The sequence below is a fragment of the Pelophylax lessonae genome (genome assembly GCF_965119305.1).
Source record: "Pelophylax lessonae genome assembly, chromosome: 2".
Classification (NCBI taxonomy): domain Eukaryota; kingdom Metazoa; phylum Chordata; class Amphibia; order Anura; family Ranidae; genus Pelophylax; species Pelophylax lessonae.
This window is the reverse complement of record NC_138769.1, coordinates 455,371,995-455,394,466: the sequence shown is the minus strand read 5'-3', so window position 1 is coordinate 455,394,466 and position 22,472 is coordinate 455,371,995. Positions and strand designations below refer to the sequence as shown.

The following is a 22,472-nucleotide window of genomic DNA, read 5'->3' as shown; positions in this document are numbered from 1 at the left end:
GGCTACCTAGGTAGAGGTGTTGAGGGGTACAGGGTGACCAGTGGCGGCTGGTGCTCCATGGGCCGGGGGGGCGGCAGACGGACCACACCAGCCCGCACACCATACCCCCTCCCCCGGGTCGCCGAATCACTCACCATGTGGAGGGCAGGCAGGCAGGCAGCAGTGGCGGCTTCCCCTCAGTCTCCTGCGTTTCCTCCTTGGCCAATGGCATGGTTTCTCCTTTTGGCCAATCGGGAAATGGGTCTCAGGACCCACTTCCTGATTGGCCAGGAGGAGGGTCCGTGTGACAATAGCGAATATTCATTCGCTATTGTCACACAACTGGGTGGGCTCAGGGCGCAGTGCTCTGCGCCCCAAGCCCACCCTTTTTTGAAGCCTATTAGAGCCTCTGGCTCTAATCACGTGCTTAAAAAAAAAAATCCATGCGTCCAGCGCCCTGCATGTAGATTAGAGGGCTGGATGCATGGATAGGGGGGGCGGTGCCCCTGCGCCCCCAATGGATGGGCCGCCATTGAGGAAGACCCCTCTTAGGTTACCTGTGTGTTCTTCATGTGTGCACAATCACATGCTGGTCCCATCCATCCCCATCTCTCATAACTTAAGCCCGTGGAAGGATTGATTCCAGGCAGGAGACTCCGACTGACAGGATAACCGCAGAGTGTTCAGCCAATCGCGTCATGGCTCCTCCTGTCATAGGTGGAGTGCAATATTACTGACTCCGCCTGTGACAAGAGGAGCCGAACTTCACAGGATGGAAGCAGCGGCGCCGCTCAGTTCTTGGCTGACAGAGCTCACTGACAGGTTCACTGACGGCTGACAAGTGCAGCCAGGATATCGGGCTGTGCTTGCGGGTGTCAGTGAGCCGCAGGCATAATGCGGGAGAGACTTGGGATGCCTGGGCAGCTCTGGCTCAAAATCCGCCGGCGACCCACTGAGATGCAGCTCGCGACCCACAGTTTGGGAACTCCTGCTCTAGTGCATCCACTCCCCCCACAGTTAGAAATGACTCCCTAGGAGCACACATAAATCTTTAATCACCCCTGGTGTTAACCCCTTTCCTTGCCATTTCCGTGTCATTTATACAGTAACAGCGCTTTTTTTTTTCAGCACTGATCACTGTATGTGTCACTGGTCGCCAAAAAAAAAATAAAAAATATATTGCTGATTACCGCCATTACTAGTAAAAGCAAAAAAAAGGCCAAAAATGTATTCCATAGTTTGTAGACATAACTTTTGCGCAAACTAATCAATATACACTTATTAGGACTTTTTTTTTTACCAAAAATATGTAGCAGAATACATATTGGCCTAAATTGATGAAAAAATGTGATTTAAAAAAAAAAAAATGTATTGGCTGTGTTTTAGTGTGTTGCAGAAAGTAAAAAATATTGTGTTTTATTTTTTCAAAATTGTGCTTCTTGTTTTGTTTATAGCGCGAAAAAATATAAACCGCAGAGGTGAACAATTACCACGAAAAGAAAGCTCTATTTGTGGGGGAAAAAAAGACATACATTTTATTTGGGTACAGAGTGGCATGACCGTGCATTTGTCAGTTAAAGCAACGCAGTGCTGTATCGCAAAAAATGGCCTTGTCAGGAAGGGGGTAAAACTTTCCGGAGCTGAAGTGGTTAAGCCTTATAGCTCAGTTCTGGACAAAACTGTTTCTTTAGACTTGTGTAAAGCAGGTTAGAAACTCTGTCGTTTACTTTTGCTGTCTGTGTCCCCGTTGGGGACATTTTCTCCTACTTCCTATATGGTAACAAGGACAGGAAGTCAATTGGATCTCTGAAAACACATACAGCAATAAAGGAGCATTTTAGTATATTGGAGAGGGTTTGGAAGAACTGTAAAACTATCAGTTTGTTTTCCCTTGGGGGAGGGAGGTTCTCACTTTCTATGAGGTTATCATAATAGAGGGAGAGGAAATTTCTCTAATGGGGACATACCTAGAGATAAGATTTATCCCATCCTAAAGTTCTTGCCTGGGAATATGTGCAGGTATTAAGGAATATTTACTGTAGCTTTAGCACACATATAGTAGTAATATAAAATATGCTTCCAGTTTTTTTGTTCTGTATTTGAATGCGTTAGCTTGCAGAAATGAAATGGTTAACCAGGAAGAATACGCTTGTAATAGGCGTGAATGTGCTGACTACTTCTTGTCCGGGTAACAAAGGTTACTTGTAATTGTGCAGATAAGAAGAATGCCTAACAAGTGAAAAAATATATTGTCTGTGACAAGCTATTTTAGGCTTGTTTTACAAAAGATATGTAATTGTCTCTTGTCTGTAAGTCTTTACATTTGAAACTCCGTGTCACTGGAAGGTGGTGAGTCTGAATTCCACAACAGTAGGTACTATTTAAGCTGCTTGACTACGGGGCGAAGTTATGCTTATTTAATGTCTGTTTAAGTTAATGGCTAAATGTCTGTTAACTGCGATTCGCTTTAGACAAACGTTTATATGCCAAGATAACAAAATAACTTTGTGTATATAGAGGCACTTGTGTGTATTTTGTATTTACTAAAGTGCTAAGCTTGCCTTTTTGTTTTAAAATAAATCATTTTGTCTTTAACAGAGTATGCTGTGGAGTTACGTGCAGAATGATATGCCTGTTGTCCGTTTTTAAAATCTTACCTTTTTTTTTTTTTTTTTAGGATAGCATTTATCGGCAAGTAGTTACAGATCAGTACTTTCCAACAGTGGGACCCCTGCTCTGAAATTGTCATAAGATTACTGAAGTTTACCACGAGGGTCCTATCAAAGGAGAGGTAAGTGTGTGACAACGAGTCACCTAAAGGAGGGTTAGTGTGAGGGAGGGCTTTGGGTTGGGCATCAATATTAGCTCTGCAAATGCTACACTGAAGCTAACATAGATGACATCTGACATATTGAAGCAATTGTCCTAGTTTTTTTTTTTTAATTACAAACCTTTAAAAGCAAAGTTTGGATTAAAAAAAAAAATAGTTGCTCACCAAGTGGATCCTGCATCAGTCCCCTGCCATCTCTAGACTGAGAAGTTCTCAGTGTTCTGTTAGCAGAGAGCTGGTGACTGTCAGTCTCTGGCTCTCTGCTCCTTCAGTGCTCACTGGAGCTCTGAGCTGTGGAGGGGGCAGGAGGGGCTGGCTCAGTCTTCCAGGGGATCACAAAGTGGCTGATCCAGCTGCCGGTCCAGGCATCTGGGTGGGTCCCGACTGTAAAGTTGGGATCTTTCTTGAGCCTGGATCAGCTGAGTAAGGTCAACTGACAGCAGGCCTTAGCCTGCTGTCGGCGGAAAACTGCTCACCGGAAAAGAACTTTGGCTATACTTCTCCTTTTAACCACTTTAGCCCCGGAGGATTTGGCTGCTCAATGACAAGGCCCTATTTTGCGATTCGGCTCTGCGTGAATTTTACCAACAATTGCGCGGCCGTGCGACACTGTACCCAAAAGAAATTAACGTCCTTTTTTTCCCATAAACAAAGCTTTCTTTTGGTGGTATTTGATCACCTGTGCAAATTTTATTTTTTGTGCTATAAACAAAAAAAGCGCAATTTTGAAAAAATAACCATTTTTCAAATTTTTTTATATGAAATTCTTAAAAAAAAATGTAAAAATGTAACAGTTTAGGCCAATTTGTTTTCTGCTACATATTTTTGGTATAAAAAAAAAATCGCAATAAGCGTATTTTGATTGGTTTGTGCAAACGTTATTGCGTTTACTAAGTACGGGAAAGATTTATGTAATTTTTATTGTTTGTTTTTTTACTAGTAAAGGCGGCGATCTGCATTTTTTTTTGCGGGACTGCGACATTGCGGCGGACAGATCGGACCCCTAACTGACATTTTTGACACTTTTGGGGGTACCAGTGACATTACTACAGTAATCAGTGCTATAAATATGCACTGTTACTGTAAAAATGACACTGGCAGGGAAGCGGTTAACTTTACTGGTGATCAAGGGGTTAAGTGTGTCCCTAGGGGCGTGATTCTGTCAGGGGGCGTGGCTTGTGAGATCATCACAGAGACATGTGATCCTATATAGCAGGATCGCATAGCCCCTGTGATAATCTAAGGGAGAATGACAGACGGCTTTGTTTACATCAGCTGTCTTTCTCCCTCTGCTGCGGGAGATCGCGAGTGGCCGGTGGCCATCGGAGCCGCCGGTCATACGCGCTGGCTCCCAAGGGAATGAGCGGGGGCAAGAGATGTGTTTACAACAGCAGACCGTTGTTCTCTCTCCACGGGGGATGATTGCAGGTGCCTGGCGGCAATCGCGGCCGCCGGCCCCGTGAGTCAGCTTCCCCCCTGGCTAATGGGGGGTACGAGCATGCCCCCAAGAGCGCTCCCGCGAACCACCATACCTGTATGGCCCAGCCAGCCTGCCGCAGTATGTCTTTGACGGGCGGTCTGCAAGTAGTTAACTAAACAAAATAACTAGTTTAACAAATCTAAACTAAACACATTTTTTAGTCATGCACATATCTAGACTCTAAAGCCCAAGATGTAAAAGTAATTTTTCTGAACTTATCAGTTGCTGATAGTTTATCTAAGCTTGTTCCTCTCTGTTGGGATTGCTAGATGATTACATGTTGTCACAAGTGTTCTGTGACCATCCACAGTTAGTGATACTAAACATACAATATTTAATTGCCATTATCCCTTCTCTTTATGTATAAAGATCATGACACTGCAATTAATTATACAAAATCATCCATGTACCTTATTTATTCATCGCTGTTCAGCAATTGCATGACGTTTCCCATCCTCAAGGAAAGATCTGAGGGAGGATGTACAGTACTACTGATGTACAGTATGCTCTATAGCAGCAGAGGATGTCTGGATTATGAATTGATGTGGGCATAGTGCTGTGCCAGTCACATGACATAAAAAAATTTCAGAATAGAGAATCAAAATAAATAATTGATGGCAACAAAGCTTATTAAAAATCTGTATTTCAAAGCAAATGTTTTTTTTTCTGTAGGTGGAGTTTAGGTTGACTGACAATAACTTTTACTTTGTTCACCCTGTAAATATATTTGGGGTAGCATCTGCCAATCACAAGCTCTGCCACATCCCTTCAGCCTGTGTCTGTGGTGTGAATGTACTGGGACTAGCAGGGAGGTGAAATCTCTATCAATCAACATCTTTTATCCCACCCTTATAGTGTTTAGCAATATGAGGACATGGAGGAGGAGTTAGGGGAGTGTCATTTACCACTGTGTATACATCCACATCTGTGACTATATAGACACAGGGGCTGCACAGTTAAAAGAAATGAGGAAATAAACAGCTTAACCACTTAAGCCCCGGAGGATTTGGCTGCTAAAGGACCAGGGTTTTTTTTGCGATTTTTTACTGCGTGACTTTAACGGACAATTGCGCGGTCGTGCGACGCTGTACCTAAACGAATTTGACGTCCTTTTTTTCCCATAAACAGAGCTTTCTTTTGGTGGTATTTGATCACCTGTGCGATTTTTTGATCACGCGCTATAAACAAAAAAAAAAGCGTAAATTTTGCAAAAATAACAATATTTTTCACATTTTTTTATATGAAATTCCCCCAAAAAAATGTAAAAATCAAAATTTTTTAACATTTTTCGGCCAATTTGTTTTATGCTACCTATGTTTGGTAAAAAAAATCGCAAAAAGCGTATTTTGATTGGTTTGCGCAAAAGTTATCGCGTTTACTAACAAAGGGAAAGATTTTTGTCATTTTTGGTGTTTTTTTTTAACGCGTAATGGCGGCGATCTGCGATTTTTTTTGGTACTGCGACATTGCGGCGGACAGATCGGACTCTTGACTGACATTTTTGACACTTTTGGGGGTACCAGTGACATTACTGCAGTAATCAGTGCTATACATATGCACTGTTACTGCAAAAATGACACTGGCAGGGAAGGGGTTAACTTTATTGGACAGGGAGGGGTTAAGTGTGTCCTAGGGGCGTGATTCTAACTGTGCAGGGACATTGCTATTGGTGTAAAAGCAAAGATCAACAGTTCTACAAAGTAGAACGGTCAGATCTTCACTTTTACACAGGGAGAACTGACAGGTAGCTTGTTTACACAAGCCGCTCTGTCTTTCTCCCTTCACAGGAGCGATCGTAGTGTGACTGGCGGACATCGAGTCCGCCGGTCACACGCACTGACTTGTCTGTGAACGAGCCGCGGCGGGCGCGCGCCCGCCCGCAATAGGCTCGCAAGTCAGTGACAGGCGAGTGACGTATCGATACGTCACTCTGCCTGGCCGGGGCTGACCGCCGCAGTATATAGTCGTGCGGCGGTCGGCAACCGGTTAAAGTGAACTGAAACTAGAGTATGCTCAGTAGATGTGGCAACAGCTGGTCTACACAATCTTAGGCTGCAGCGGGGACACAGGACAAGGAGGGAGGGACAGTAAACAGTAAGCAGCAGAATTAACCAGTTTTTTTTTTGCAATGTACAGAAAGCAAATGCTCTAGTGGCAAAGTGAGTATGAACACAATGTGTGTGTATATATAGAATGCATTGACAGATTATAATTTAGGATGACACTTTAATCATTCACAGTTTATAATGGACAACAGCAGCATTGTGCTACAACAATAGAGTTCAGTGCAAAACAGTGTAACTGGAAATGGTGTCAAAAAAAGTTTATGAATTTGCTTAAAGTCCAACTCCAGATCTGGGAACCACAAAAAACTACCCTTGCAGTTGCCCCATCTCCCCCCACCCTTTTTTCTCACAGTGCAAGGGTTCAGTGTTCATTTAGTCTAGGGTAGAAGAATTTGGTGTAAAACTTACCTCACTCTGGCAGACGACCTCCGACTCAGAAAGGAGGTTTGGTGGTACCAGTTTCAAAGATCTGGCTGGCGGTCACAAAATTAAGTAATCAAGTACAATGCAGGACCGATAGCCCTGCATTGTATGGGAGGATGACGAGGGACCACCCACAACCTGGAGTGGATGAAAGCACCAGAGCCTTTTGATATGAGGAGTTAGGCAAGTATTTCACCTTATTCCTTACCTCAAGGGTAGTATGTAATTCCCTAGCTGGGTTTTAAAGCGTATGTTAGGGCAAAATAATGATAGAAATATGCTAAGTATCTCTGCAATACATGCACATTTCTCTATGTTTTAACCCTAGACCCTGCAGTAACAAAATAACTGATCTGCTAAAATGTATTTATATCTCAAGCCCTATTGTAAGTTGACATCACGTAGCATTTTTGTGGACTGAATGCTATCGCCCCTTCCCAGTTGTTTTTTGCTAAACTACTCAACACCCCCCCCACACACACACACACACACAATATGGGGATTAATGATTCTGTAGCTCCAGGATATAAATTTGGAGAGCTAATTAGGCTTTTTGAGATAACACCAGAAGCATTTACAGGAAAGCTCTGAATAGGTTGTTTTTTTTTTACTTTTTGGATAGATAACTCTCAAAATGCTGTATTATATTTAGCAAAGCAAAAAATTGGTAAATAATAAAATTGTTCTTAATATGAAAAGAAAGTAGAACTTTACCACTTCAATCCCCCTCCCCCTGTCCTTCTCCCACACCATCATCTTCCAAGGTCTGGTATGTGCACAGATGAGCCGCCAGTTTCTGCCAGGTATTTGGGACATTTGCATGCACGGGAGCTTTCTGTGCACACACAAAAGTGTCCAGTATATGGGCATTCTTATAAGCCGAAAAGCACAAAAGTACACAGTGAAAATACACAAAAAAGGTTTCAAATTACATTTTCATAAGAGGGAGGAGGACCAAAAAAATGGAAATGTTACTCGAATTAGTTAATTTAGGCTTTAATAGGAACACAGCACACTATTCACTCACAAAAACAATCAATATGACCAGCAATAAATGATAGCCTTGGGGTTGATCCGAAAGATGAGTAGTCCGGGTGCCTGTATGGATAGGATCCGACCGATCCACCGTGTGGTCCGCTCAAGCCGATGGAAGAGCGGCTTTCTCCGAACCCTGGGTCACTGCGGGCGATGTCGGGACTTCCTGCGGCGTACTTCCGGCTTCCGGATAGCGGCGTGGGGCATGATGACACAATAGGCGACGCGTTGTCGGAGCATGCGCTCCTTCCTCAAGCCTCTAGGGGCGCCATCTTCAAGAAGGGAATTATATAGGAGAACCATAATAGGCTTCCACCTGATCCTAAACTAGAAGATGATTGCTATTCGCTCCTCTACAATCTTAGATCTATACAGATACCATACTATGGAGTAGAAGGTGCAATTCTAGATTAAAAAACACTACGGGACTTGTGCTACATTGTTAAAACAATGTGCTATAAACACTACATATACTGCTAGTGGATCAGTAAGTACATGTAAATCTCTAAAAAACCGAGCTCTGGGCACACCACAATATGTAAACACAAACACATATAACATAAACATAAATGGATATAATTGTAAAAACAGATATTAACAAATTTATATGTATTAATATATATGCACACGCACTAGTGTACATGTGTGAGGACCCCGTAGCATCGTAGAGGAGCGAATAGCAATCATCTTCTAGTTTAGGATCAGGTGGAAGCCTATTATGGTTCTCCTATATAATTCCCTTCTTGAAGATGGTGCCCCTAGAGGCCTGAGGAAGGAGCGCATGCTCCGACAACGCGTCGCCTATTGCGTCATCACGCCCCACGCCACTATCCGGAAGCCGGAAGTACGCCGCAGGAAGTCCCGACATCGCCCGCAGTGTCCCCAGGGTTCGGAGAAAGCTGCTCCTCCATCGGCGTGAGCGGACCACACGGCGGATCGGTCGGATCCTATCCATACAGGCACCCGGACTACTCATCTTTCGGATCAACCCCAAGGCTATCATATACTGCTGGTCAAATTCATTGTTTTTGTGAGTATATAGTGTGCTGAGTTCCTATTAAACTTGAAGTCATATTACACTTAGAGTGGCGCCTGTCTTGTCTTTCAGTTTGCTGCAAGGTTCTCTTCTTACTTGGACAGAGCAGCCTTCAAGTGTTTATAAAAGACTTTTGGTTGTCTATGGACTCAGCTGGACTTTGACATTATGCTATTTTTTCCCACAATACTGTAATCTGTTGGTAATTGATGGTGTGCCTCCAACTTCCTCTTGCGCCAGTATACACCCCCTATTGTTAATTTAGGCTTTAACTACCTCAATACTCGGCACTTAAACCCCCTTCCTTCCCAGACCAATTTTCAGCTTTTAGCGCTGTTGCATTTTGAATGACAATTGCGCAGTCATGCAACACTGTACCTAAACCAAATTTGTGTCATTTTTTCCCCACAAATAGAGCTTTCCTTTGGTGGTATTTGATCACCGCCAGGTTTTTTCTTTTTTGGTGCACAAATAAAAAAAGACCGAAAACTTTGAAAAAAAAAAAAAGTTTTTTTGTTTAGGTTATAAAATTTTGTGAATAGATACGTTTTTTCCTGCACTGATGAGCACTGATGACGCCGCACTGACAGGCATTGATGAGGAGACACTGATGGGGTGGCACTGATGGGGTGGCACTGATATGCAGCACTGATGGGGTGGCACTGATATGCAGCACTGATATGCAGCACTGATGGGCACTGATATGTGGCACTGATATGCAGCATTGGGGGGCACTGATAGGCAGCACTGATGGGCACTGATCGGCGGCACTGATGGGCACTGATAGGTGGCACTGATTGGCACTGATGGGCGGCACTGATTGACACTGATGGGGGGCACTGATAGGCAGCACTGGTGGGCAATAATGGGCACTGGTGGGCGGCACTGATAGATGGCAATAATGGGCACTGGTGGGCAGCACTGATATATGGCATTGGTGGGCAGCACTGATAGGAGGGCACCACTGGCAGGCTGTTTGCCATCCCTGGTGGCCATGGTGGGCATCCCTGGTGGTCATGGGTGGGCATCCCTGGTGGCTCTAGTAGCACCCCACCCCCCCAGGGCTGCACTGGTAATCAATGTTCTGATTACCAGCACAGACCCCCCCCCCTGTGATCAGTGAGTACTTAGAAATACTCACTGATCCCCCCCGGCTCCAGTATCGATCCTCTTCTTCTCCTCACTGACAGGATCTGTCAGGAGGAGAAGAGATCGAAGCCGTTACAACGGCTGTATTTACATTGCATGACGGCTGTGATTGGACACAGCCATCATGTGATCAGGAGGGCCAATCACAGGGGGACACAGGCACATCCGAGGGACACAGGCACATCGAGATCGCGTCGCTGCGCGTGCCCACGGCGGCGCGATCTCGCTCCTTCTGAAGGACCGGAACGTCCGATCAGAAGGACGAGACTCCCACCCGGCCGTATATGTACAATGGCCCGGGTGGGAGATGGTTAAAGCTGACCTCTGGTAGCTTATAGTGAAGTTTAAAAAGTTTGTCTTGGCCTCACTGAAGGATGCAGCGGCTCTCAGCGATGTATGAACGGTACATACCGTATACAGTGCTGTGTTTCGGCAGTGGGGTGGGAACTTCCCACCCCACACTCGGAAAAAAATTGAGTCCGGCTGAATGCTGCATAGCCATTCACAGAGAGCTTTGTATTTTCCTAATAAATGCGAAGATTCCCCTGATTGGCTGACGTGAAGACATGACATCATCCACCTGTCTCTCCACCCCAGCCAATCCGAGTAAGATTTGTATTCATTCAGAAATTACAAAGTTCCCTGTGAATAGCTGAGCAGCGCTCAGCTCATCTTTCGGGTTTGGGGTGGGAATTTCTCTTTTTACTGCCAGAACACAGCTCTGTATAAGGTATGTAGTTGGGGCTACAGTTCCTAAAATGCTGAGAGCTGCTCCATCTCTTAGGGAAGTAAAGATTACATTTGGACCAGCTTGGCCAAGAGGAACTGCTTAAACTTCACAATCAGCTGGAGGTCAGCTTTAGGTTTTGGACAAAGTGTGGAAGGATTAGCATCTATGTTACCTTTTTACCACTGAATACTTATTTACAAAATTACATTGCATCTGGAACATATTCACAGCACTTCACATTTTCCGCATTTTGTTACGTTACAGCCTTATTCCAAAATGTATATAATTCATTATTTCCCTCAAAATTTTACAAACAATACAACATAATGGCAGCCTGAAAGAAGTTTGTTTGAAATCTTTGCAAATTTATTAAAAAAAAAATCACATGTACGCAAGTGTTTACAGCCTTTGCTCAATACTTTGTTGAAGCACCTTTGGCACCAATTACAGCCTCAAGTCTTTTTGAATATGATGCTACAATCGTGGCACACCTTTTTTGTGCAGTTTCTTCCATTCTTCTTTGCAGGACTTCTCAATCTCCATCAGGTTGGATGGGGAGCGTCGGTGCACAACCATTTTCAGATCTCTCCAGAGATGTTCAATTGGGCTCTAGTCTGGGCTTTGACTGTGCCACTCAAGGACATTCACAGAGTTACCACTCCTTTGTTATCTTGGCTGTTTGCTTAGGATTGTTGTCCTGTTGGAAGATAAACCTTCACCCTAGTCTGAGGTCCAGAGCACTTTGGAGCAGGTTTTCATCAAGGATGTCTCTGTATATTGCTGCATTTATCATACTCGCAATCCTGACTAGTCTCCCAGTTCCTGCCGCTGAAAAACATCCCCACAGCATCATGCTGCCACCACCATGCTTCACTGTAGGGATGGTATTGGCCAGGTGATGACCAGTGCCTGGTTTTCTCCAGACAAGACTCGTGCCATTCAGGCCAAAGAGTTCAACCTTTGTTTCATCAGACCGAAGAATTTTGTTTCTCCTGGTCTGGGTCCTTCAGGTGCCTTTTAGCAAAATTCAGGCGAGCTGTCATGTGTCTTTTACTAAGGAATGGCTTCCGTCCGGCCACTCCACTATACAGGCCTGATTGGTGGAGTGCTGCAGAGAAGGTAGTTCTTCTGGAAGGTTCTCCTCTCTCCACAGAAAAATGCTAGAGCTCTGTCAGAGTGACCGTCGGGTTCTTGGTCACCTACCTGACTAAGGCCCTTCTACCCCGATTGCTCAGTTTGGCTGGGTGGCCCACTCTAGGAAGAGTCCTGGTGGTTCCAAACGTCTTCCATTTGAGGATGATGGAGGCCACTGTGCTCATTGGGACCTTCAATGCTGCAGACATTTTTCTGTACCCTTCCCCAAATCTGTACCTCAATACAATCCTTTCTCTGAGGCCTACAGACAATTCCTTGGACTTCATGGCTTGGTTTGTGTTCTGACATGCACTGTTAACTCTTGGACCTTATATAGACAGGTGTGTGCCTTTCCAAATCATGTCCAATTAACTAGATTAAACACAAGTGGAGCTCTGTCAGAGTGACCATTGGGTTCTTGATTACCTCCCTGACTAAGACCCTTCTCCCCCTAATCACTCAGTTTGGCCAGGCAGCCCGCTCTTGGAAGAGTCCTAGTGGTTCCAAACTTCTTCTATTTATGGATGATGGAGGCCATTGTGCTTATTGGGACCTTCAATGCTGCAGACATTTTTCTGTACCCTTCCCCAGATCTGTGTCTATACAATCCTGTCTCTGAGGTCTACAGACAATTCATTGAACTTCATGCCTTGGTTATTTCTCTGACATGCACTGTTAACTGTGGGACCTTATATAGACCAGTATGTGCCTTTCCAAATAATGTCCAATCAACTGAATTTACCACAGGTGGACTACAATCAAGTTGTAGAAACATCTCAAGGATGATCAGTGGTAACAGGATGCACCTGAGCTCAATTTTGAGTGTCATGGTAAAGGCTGTGCATACTAATGTGCATGTGCATGTGATTTTTATTTTTTTTAACAAATTTGCAAAGATTTTAAACAAACTTTTTTCATGTTTTCATTATGGGGTATTGTTTGTAGATCTTTGGAGAAAATATTGAATTTAATCCATTTTGGAATAAGGCTGTAACATAACAAAATATGGAAAAAAAGTGAAGAGCTGTAAATACTTTCCAGATGCACTGTACCTCTGACAACTTGTCCATTGTATAGTCATCAGGTAAAACAAAATGAGGAAAAACATGTTTCTCAAACAGGGAAGGCTGCAGTAAATCACATTTTCTAGAAGTGTGAGAGGTTTTGAATCTGTAAGAATTTTTTTTTTTTTTCGTTTTCTGTGCACCCATGAAGGAGTTTTCGCCATATTTCCTGTCTAGTTGACATAAAAAATAAATAAATCTCCACTATAAGGACACCATATTTAAAAATCCAACAGAAGTTCAATTTCTTCCATGCTCTATCCAATACAAAGAAAAAAATTGTCTGGAGTTTGGTTTTAATACGGTTCAGCAGGTAGATTTTCTTTTCAGTATAGAGTTAGAACTATCAGGTTCAAAGACACATTATCGGGTGTTCTTGATCTGCAATGACAATACTTATGCCCTGTACACACTATCAGATTATCTGAAGACTTTTGTCTGCAGACTTACCAAAACCATATAATATGAGGTCAAACCTAAACACTTTCAATTTGTATGCAATCCGGCAGGCCCTTGCACTACATAGAAAAGGTAAATCTGAAGACAAAAGTCTTCAGATAATCTGATAGTGTGTACAGGGCATTAGTGTGTTGAAAAAGTGTTCATACCCCTTGACATTTTCCACATTTTGTCATGTTACAACCAAAAATGTAAACTTATTCTATTAGGATTTTATGTGATAAACCAACACAAAGTGGCACAAATTTGTTAAGAGGAAGGAAAATGATAAATGGTTTTCAACATTTATACAAATTTGTGAAAAGTGTGGTGTGCATTTGTATTCAGCCCCCTTTACTCTGATACCTCCAACTAAAATCTAGTGGAACCAATTGCCTTCAGAAGTCACCTAATTAGAAAATAGAGTCCACCTGTGTGTAACTTAATCTCAGTATAAATACAGCTATTCTGTGAAGCCGCAGAGGTTTGTTACAGAACCTTAGTGAACAAACAGCACCATGAAGGCCAAGGAACACACCAGAGCACTGTTCAATCTATCATCCGAAAATGTAAAGAATATGGCACAACTTCAAACCTACCAAGACATGGCAGTCCGCCTAGACTGACAGCCTGGAAAAGGAAAGCATTCATCAGAGAAGCAGCCAAGAGGCCCATGGTAACTCTGGAGGAGCTGCAGAGATCCACAGCTCAGGTGGGAGAATCTGTCCACAGGACAACTATTAGTCGTGCACTCCCCAAATCTGCCCTTATGGAAGAGTGGCAAGAAGAAAGCCATTGTTGAAAGAAATCCGTAAGAATTCCCATTTTCAGTTTGTGAGAAGCCATGTGGGGGACACAGCAAACGTGTGGAAGAAGGTGGTCTGGCCAGATGAGATCAAAATTGAACTTTTTGGCCTAAAAGCAAAATGCTATGTGTGTAAGAAAACAAACACCACACATCACCCTGAACAACCAGAGCTACAATAGAATGGGTAAGATCAAAGCATATTCATGACAAAAAATGGGCAAAAATGTCACTCTTTAGATGTGAAAAGTTGGTAGAGACATACCCAAAAAGACTTGCAGCTGTAATTGCAGAGAAAGGTGGTTGTACAAAGTGATATGAAATAAATATTTCTAAATATAAAGTTCGCTCAACCAAAAAACACTCAAATGAATCAGATAAATATAGTGATAAATATAAAGTGCGTGTGAATATATTCTTCAAATACAAATGCAAAAATATATGTAAAAATACAATCTCATATAAATATGCAAATAAATAAATGTGACTATTGTCACATGTCAAATGTGACATTAAATGCAAATAATAAATTAGTGTGAAAGTCCACAATATATATTAGTGTTTAAATAGGTGACAGTCCATCGGATAAAGTCCAATATAGATTGTTGAAAGGAAATAAATCAGCAAGGAAATAAATTAGCACTTGTTATTAGTCTCCAACACCTCCACCAGAAAAAACAGGATCACCCGGTGTGCACTAGAGGCTGACCAGATGGAGTAGACCCCTTGGTTATAAGGGGTCGATTCAGGCAGGGAATCACAAACAATAGATATCAGGTATTCCAATTGGCATTTCCCATAAGCCTCCAGATATCCACCTATATGTCTCCTTATCGCCGGTGATGATTCTCTCAAATACCGTGACCAGGAAAAAGAAGGACTCTCATAGTGAAGTATGTAGAAGGAAGGAAACGTATTTAAAATCAGATGCACTTACATTTAGAAACCTTGTTTCAAGCATAAGGAATACAAAAACCGCGGTCTCCGGGTGAGAACGCCGCTTCCACATTGCACCTGCGTTCCACCGGGACCTGGAAGTGACGAGGTAGCGTGATTACAGTCCAAAACATTCCGACGCGTTTCGTCAGCTCGTAACTGACGTCATCAGGGTCGTGTTTTAATAGCTTGCTCTTCAGGGATGTCTTGCCACTTGTATACCTTAGATTCTTTAAAGTCATTAAGGTCTCTCTGATATTTCCTAATTTATTTATTTCCGGTATCCCTGTCAAGTTTCTCTAGAAGCTTTTGTGTCTGTGCTGTTTTTTCTAAAAATTCCGGTGTATCTTTAAAAGGCACCAGGGCAGTTTTAAGTTCACTGATTTTAGTTTCTAATTTAGTCATTTTGGCCTTTCTCCTGGAAATGATTAGGCTAAGTAACCGAGACTCACATATGTTAAAAAAGTTATACCAGTCTTTATTCAAGTCTGGATCAGCAAGCCCGTCATTCGGACCTAGATCCCACCTGAGCCTTCTGGGGGTCATTTTCATTTTATAGTAATGTTCCAGGGTTGCTAGATCCCACCAGACTCTAATTTTTTTCTTTAATGTGTTTTTGAGGGTTTTTACATTATGTTCCATATCTTTGGAAGCCAAATTCTGTGCTGAAAAAAGATCATTAGTGTCTATTATTCAAGAAATTGAAAATATCCATTGCTGCAGGTAAACGCAAATATATTTGCAGAATATGAGGGAAAATATGGTGTTAAAAGCACCAACAAAACTGCACAAAGAAATATAAATAAATAATAGTGTATTAAATATTGCAGTGTAGGAACTTGCTCCTATTTGGGGTCGCAACAGACCGTGTAAAAACGTAGAGTAATATGAAATAAATATTTCTAAATATAAAGTTGTGCTCAACCAAAAAACACTCAAATGAATCAGATAAATATAGTGATAAATATAAAGTGCGTGTGTGAATATATTCTTCAGATACAAATGCAAAAATATATGTGCAAAAATGCAATCTCAAATAAATATGCAAATAAATAAATGTGACTATACAAACAATTCACATTGATTGCAAATAATACATTTGTGTCAAAGTCCACAATATATATTAGTGTTTAAATAGGTGACAGTCCATCGGATAAAGTCCAATATAGATTGTTGTAAGGAAATAAATCAGCACTTGTTATTAGTCTCCAACACCTCCACCAGAAAAAACAGGATCATCCGATGTGCACTAGAGGCTTACCAGATAGAGCAGACCCCTTGGTTATAGGGGGTCGATTCAGGCAGGGAATCACAAACAATAGATATCAGATATTCCAATTGGCATCTCCCATACACCTCCAGATATCCACCTATATGTCTCCTTATCGCCGGTGATGATTCTCTCAAATACCGTGACCAGGAAAAGAAGGACTCTCATAGTGAAGTATGTAGTAGGAAGGAAATTTATTTAATATCAGAGGCACTTACAATTAGAAACCTTGTTTCAAGCATAAGGAATACAAAATGTTTTTTTCATTTTTTTATATGTATTGCTGGGAGTCGACAATACTTGTACAAAGTATTGACTCAGGGAGGCACATCACACTTTTCAGATATTTATTTGTAAAAAAATTTGAAAAACATTTATCATTTTCCTTCCACTTCACAATATGGTGTGCCACTTTGTGTTGGTCTATTTGTGATTGTATAGTTGTAACATAACAAAATGTGGAAAATTTTAAGGCGTATGAATACTTTTTAAAGGCACTTTATCTAAGCAGGGTATTATGTGAAAATATGTACACTTTTAAAAGAGGTGTTACATGAAGTGAGCATAGGTGGCTATGATCTGAAAGTCTATGGGTAAAACATAAACAAGAACCATTTACAGTTTCTTTTTTTTTTTTTATATATAAACTTTAGAAAATCTTAGTAGCTGGTGCTGGGGACAAGTTAGCAGATGAGGGTTATATATTGCGGAAACATGGTGCAAACCATAGATTTCAATGACCATTCTTGATCACTGGCACATTAACAGGCTGTTATGGGACTCTGCTTAGACAGCAATTTTTGCAACTATGGTTAATATTTGTTAATCTCTTGTGAATGAATATACAGCATCTGTTGACTTAGGCTCTTACACAGCTAACAGAGTGATTATTTTTCTTCTTGGAATACTTTTAAGTGCTTTACTTTGAAATTTAAATGGCTAAGTAACATTACGTTTTTTTTTTTTTTTAAAGAAAACAGAAAAATGTCTAAAAAGTTGTTGCTGGTGGATGTGGACTGTGGGTTGGATGATGCTCAAGCTTTGATGATGGCTCTGGCAGCGCCTGAGGTTGAGATTCTTGGGATAACTTGTTGTTTTGGGAACACCACCGTTGAAAATGTCTGCAGGAATGTACTGCGCGTTCTCCAAGTGTGTAAAAGGATGGAGGTAATTCCTAAATTAATTTTATTTATGGCAAGAGGTATGCAACATTTTCCTTACGGGGGGGAACCACTTCTAAAAAAAACTACCAGGATCTTCCAGCTTGGCTAGCCAAAGTGTAACATTTGATGCTATGGAGAGAGAGGGAGAGTAGATGAACGGTAGAGAGCTGCTTAACTCAAATGAGAAAAATAACCTGCCCAATCAACAGCACCTTCACAGTGGCTCACTGGTGGGGGCCTCCACTAGACTTTAGATCGTTGCCCAATTTATAAAAAAAAAACTCTAGTTTGCTTTCTGAATACCCTAATAAATTTTGTTTAGATTAATAATTTTAGTATAAATTACTTTGTCAATATGTGATACCATTAAGAAAGGTATTATCTGTGCACAATCTTGCAGCAGACTTGCATGCTGAGATCAGTCAGTATGCAAGACTGCTAAACTACATTATCAGACATGCAGATTACTCCTAAATAGTGATGGGCCAAACACCCCCCTGTTCGGTTCGCACCAGAACATCTCGAACAGGGAAAAAGTTCTAGCTAACATGCAAACTCCATGAAAGTTTATGGGACATGAACATGAAAAATCAAGTCCTCATTTTAAAGGCTTATTTGCAAGTTATTGCCATAAAAAGTATATGAGGATCCGGGTACTGCCCTCGGGGGACATGTATCAATGCAAACATGTTTTTTAAAACAATCGTTTTTACAGGAGCAATGACTTTAATAATGCTTAAAGTGAACCGCGTGTATGGAAGAGCCGGCGTCTAGGGGGCGTGACAGCTGTGCATCCGGTACCGCCTGACCGGTTTCGTCATACGGTTTTGTCATACACGCGGGACACCACGGTTTTATACTCTTCTGATGTGCTTTATACAAGTCTGCTCATTGTAAGTGGATTTCCAATAAACCTTTTATGTGTTTCATACGGGATTACACTATGTGCCCTTTATTTTCCTCTACATGCATATGGCAATACCCCTGGAGTTCTTAGTCTTAGAGGTTGCAGTAGATTACATCTCTCTCCCTGACTTCTGAAGGATGAATTGCATTAGGATCTACAGCTAAACGTGTGTGGCCGTTCCATTAAATTGGAGGCCTAAGCTTCTGGTAAGCAGCCACTTAATACGTTTATCACGGGTGTGTTCCTGCTTCATCCTTGGGATTCAAGCCTCCTGTTCTATCACTGTTCACTACACTGACTGCACTAAACTCAGTCAACTTACTATCCACTAACTACCTGCCTAACCTCTATTATCATACACTATACACGGCTGCCATGTAAGCAGAAGCCTTATATAATGTGGGGCGTGGACTTAACCCCTGAGTCATGATTGGCTAAAGGCAGCCTGCCTTTGGCCAATCATAGCCCTGACAAGACACTGGGCTGTGATTGGCCAAAGCATACAGGCCATGTGCATGCTTTGGCCAATCATCAGTAATTTATTCACTGCACCAGCGCAGTGCATTATGGGGTGCTCATCGGTGGGCGAACTTCCCGCCGAGTGCCCCATTTGTTTGTGTTTTTTTTGCGAACACACGAACAGCTGATGTTCGAGTCGAACTTACGTTCGACTTAAACATCAAGTCCATCCCTACTCCTAAAGCAGTCATGTTAATAGATAGCCCACCTTGTCTACACCTTGAGTTTTCTTCTTCTGCCTTGGCAATTTAAAATACATTTCTTTTCTCAACAACTTCTGTTAAACAAAAGCCAGAGCTTTTGAAAATGTTTGATAGACAAAAATCAGTTCTGGAAATGACCATTGTGTTCACCAGTGATTACTGCTGGACTTTCTAATATGCAAGTTTTGTGATTGAAGGTACTGTTTTTGATTTGCATTTAACACTTCAGGCAAATTCTAAGGTGACTGGACGCACTAAATGGAATAGATAATAAAAAGACTCTAGTAATCTTTTTTTGTCAAAGGTGCATCTATACAAAGAGAACTGTTATAAGTACTATGTTATTAGTTTACATGATTTAGGTACTTAGATTCAGTTCAAAGGGACCAACACAAGGTTCTTTTACTGTTGTCAAAGTACTGCAGGCCATTAATGTTGCCTAAAGCACATTGGGGTTAATTTACCAAAGGTGAAAATGCTGCTAACTTTGCATAAATATTTCCCCAGAGCTTAGTGAGTGTGGTGGAATTTAGTTTTGCAAATAATACCCAATCATATGCATAGGGGAAAAAAACAGCATTTTTTTTCTTGAATATGATTGGATGATGGACGTAAGCTGAGCTTCACCTTGTTCACTAATCTCTGCAGGAATTCTCCCGGCACAGCAAACCTATTTGCCTTTTAGTAAATAAGTCCCATTGATAGCATCACAGCTATCCTTTGGGTTATACCAAATGATTATTGGTAAAGAATTTAGAAAGGACGTATAAAGTTGTGTGAAAAAGTAAGCTTATCCCATGAAATTGATGACTTTTTTTATTTGAACAGGCAAACATCGAAACTGTGTGCAAGTAGTGCCAAAAGAGAAGTGATATACTTAAATAATAAAAAAAAACAAAAAAACAGAACATTTGCCTTTTTACAATTTGTTTATCAAAAATATCAGGAGATGTAAATGTTGACTGCAGAAAAAGAAAGTGTACCCTTGGTCTCAGAAACTTCTCTCTTTAGCAGAAATGACTATTTTGTATGTGTTTTGGGTAACTGTGCACAAGTTATTCTTTTCTAGCGTGCTTTGGATCATTAAGTTAAAAAAGTATTCTCAGCTCAACTTCAACTTTTGAACAGAGGGCCTCACATGGCCTCATGAGGAACACTTGATACAATGCAGAATTCATAGTTGATTGACTGACTGCAAGCTGCCCAGGCCCTAAAGCATAAAAGCAACCCCCAACCTTTATTTCCACTACCATGCTTCAGTTAGTATGAGGTTCTTTTCTTAAAATGCTGTCTTCAGTAGCGGGTAGAATACATTTAATCAAAAGGAGTCTTTTGCCTAAATGCCTGTACGTGACTTCTCATATGCCGGTTTCGGTCCCTAAAGCTTTTCTCAAAACTCTGGATGCAATGTTTAGTTCATTAATTTAGGCAAACAACAGACAAAAACTTAAACTTGCCACTTTGCAACGCCCCAAAGTGGAAGCGGGTATGGCACTTCCTAACTTGTACTACTACTACTTAGCTGGGCAACTGAGACATCTGTCTCACTGGTTGACACCGATCACTTCAGCAGTGGTTGAGTCACACTTAGCCTTTATTCTCAAACTGCACCATCTATTAATAGCATTAGAAGCGCCAATAGCAGTGTTGGAAAAAGTAAGTTTGCCTATTTTTAATTTAGCTTGCGCTGTTTGGCGAGAAGCTAAACATATAGCTGAGTATAGATATTGCTGCTGAGCTTTCTATCTGGCAAAATCCTATAGTACCCAATCTACTTCGCTTCTCGGACTGCTCTTTCTGTCAACAAAAAGGTCTCGATAACATTGAAGACATATAATGGTAATGTCCTGTCTCCCTTTGCAGGGATACAAAGAAAATATGAACGCCCTCGTAGTGCCTTTTTTATAGGTATTTTCAACTTCGGCACACTTTGCAAATGCAGTTTGGAGTTAGCTACCACAATTAACAAAACTCCACTAACAATCTATTCTAAATGGCAACAACTTATCCCAGATTTTTCAAATGAGGAATGGGAGGAGGCTTGCTCCTCTCACTTGTGTGTCTCTCCCACTATTAATAGATTAATACAACTCCACGTTACATCAATTGTATCTCACACCAACCCGGTTATATGCTATGCACCAAACTGTACTAGGTGTGATTGTACAAATGCTGACTTTGCCCATGTTATTTGGCTATGCCCTGTCATTGCTAGGTATTGAAAAAAAGTGAATGATATTCTTTCCTCTATTCTCTCAGTACCTGTACCAGACACCCCAAGAGTATGTCTTCTTAGCATCCTAGGTGAGGAACAATGGCAGAGATTCGATGGAACTATGCTAAGAGAGACCTTATTCTTAGCCTGAAAAGCTATAGCGATTAAGTGGATGCAGATGGTGAATTATATATTGCCATACGAAAAAAAACATTTTGATCTTAGAGGTTGCCCTGTTGAAGTATAATATGATCTGGGATAAATAGTGTTCATCCTCTCTTACCATTATTAATGATTAAAAACTGTTCAGCGTTGTGTGTGATCTGTGACCCAGGGAATCTTCTTGTATTTCTGCATATTGTGACCCAGGAACTCACTGGCTGTTTTGAATTTTTATTGACGCACCCAGGTGTTTATTCGATGTTGAGCCTTTTTTTTTTCCAAACAGTGAGTTTATTGAAAACTTTAGTGCAGTACAATTAAAATAGCTCAGTAAAAGAGAAACTGAACAAGTACAACAATACACACAGTGTACAGTAAATAAAGATTGGGAAGGGCAACAGCCAAAATGCAGGTATACAGAGTACAACCGGTTAGTGCTAGCCAATATAGTTCGGTAGTGGTGCATGAAGATAAACAAAGACAGAAACCATGTAAGGCGGGCAGTGTTCAGAACAAACTTATACATTAGTGTCTGGACAACTCATCCACCTGTCCCAAATTTTATCGAACTTGGCGGGACACCCCCTGTGTTTATAGAGCAATTTGTGAAAGGGAATATTGGTATTCACCTCACGTATCCACCTAGCCAAGGTTGGGGGATCGCTGCGCATCCAAGTCCTAGCTATCAGTTTCCTAGCCACAAACAGCGTCTCCTGCAAGAATATGGACATAAACTTATTCATATCCCCATCAGGGTATATACCCAGGAGACACTGCTTGGGGTCCAGTTGCAGCAGAGACCCCATCTTGTCATGTAGAAAGGCTACCACCTGTTGCCAGTAACCCCGGAGCTGTGAACAACTATAGAGCAAGTGGAAAAAGGTGCCTCCAGCCGCCTGGCACATTGGACAGACAGGATCCCAATCAG

The 22,472-nt window shown here is 41.7% G+C and overlaps 1 protein-coding gene across 2 annotated transcripts in view; it reads left to right on the top strand.

Annotated features, from left to right (window-relative positions):
• Window positions 1-2,248: 2,248 nt before the first annotated feature.
• LOC309545864 (inosine-uridine preferring nucleoside hydrolase-like) overlaps window positions 2,249-22,472 on the top strand; it is a 51,879-nt gene continuing 31,655 nt past the window's right edge. Inside the window, exons 1-3 of one of the 2 annotated variants that reach the window (XM_082245268.1) lie at window positions 2,249-2,349; window positions 2,657-2,776; window positions 17,349-17,542. In XM_082245268.1, the coding sequence (XP_082101394.1) occupies window positions 17,360-17,542 (183 nt within the window). In that variant the 5' untranslated portion in view covers window positions 2,249-2,349; window positions 2,657-2,776; window positions 17,349-17,359. Of the gene's footprint in view, window positions 2,354-2,656; window positions 2,777-17,348; window positions 17,543-22,472 lie in introns of both variants that reach the window. The other variant, XM_082245269.1, reaches the window with a different exon arrangement.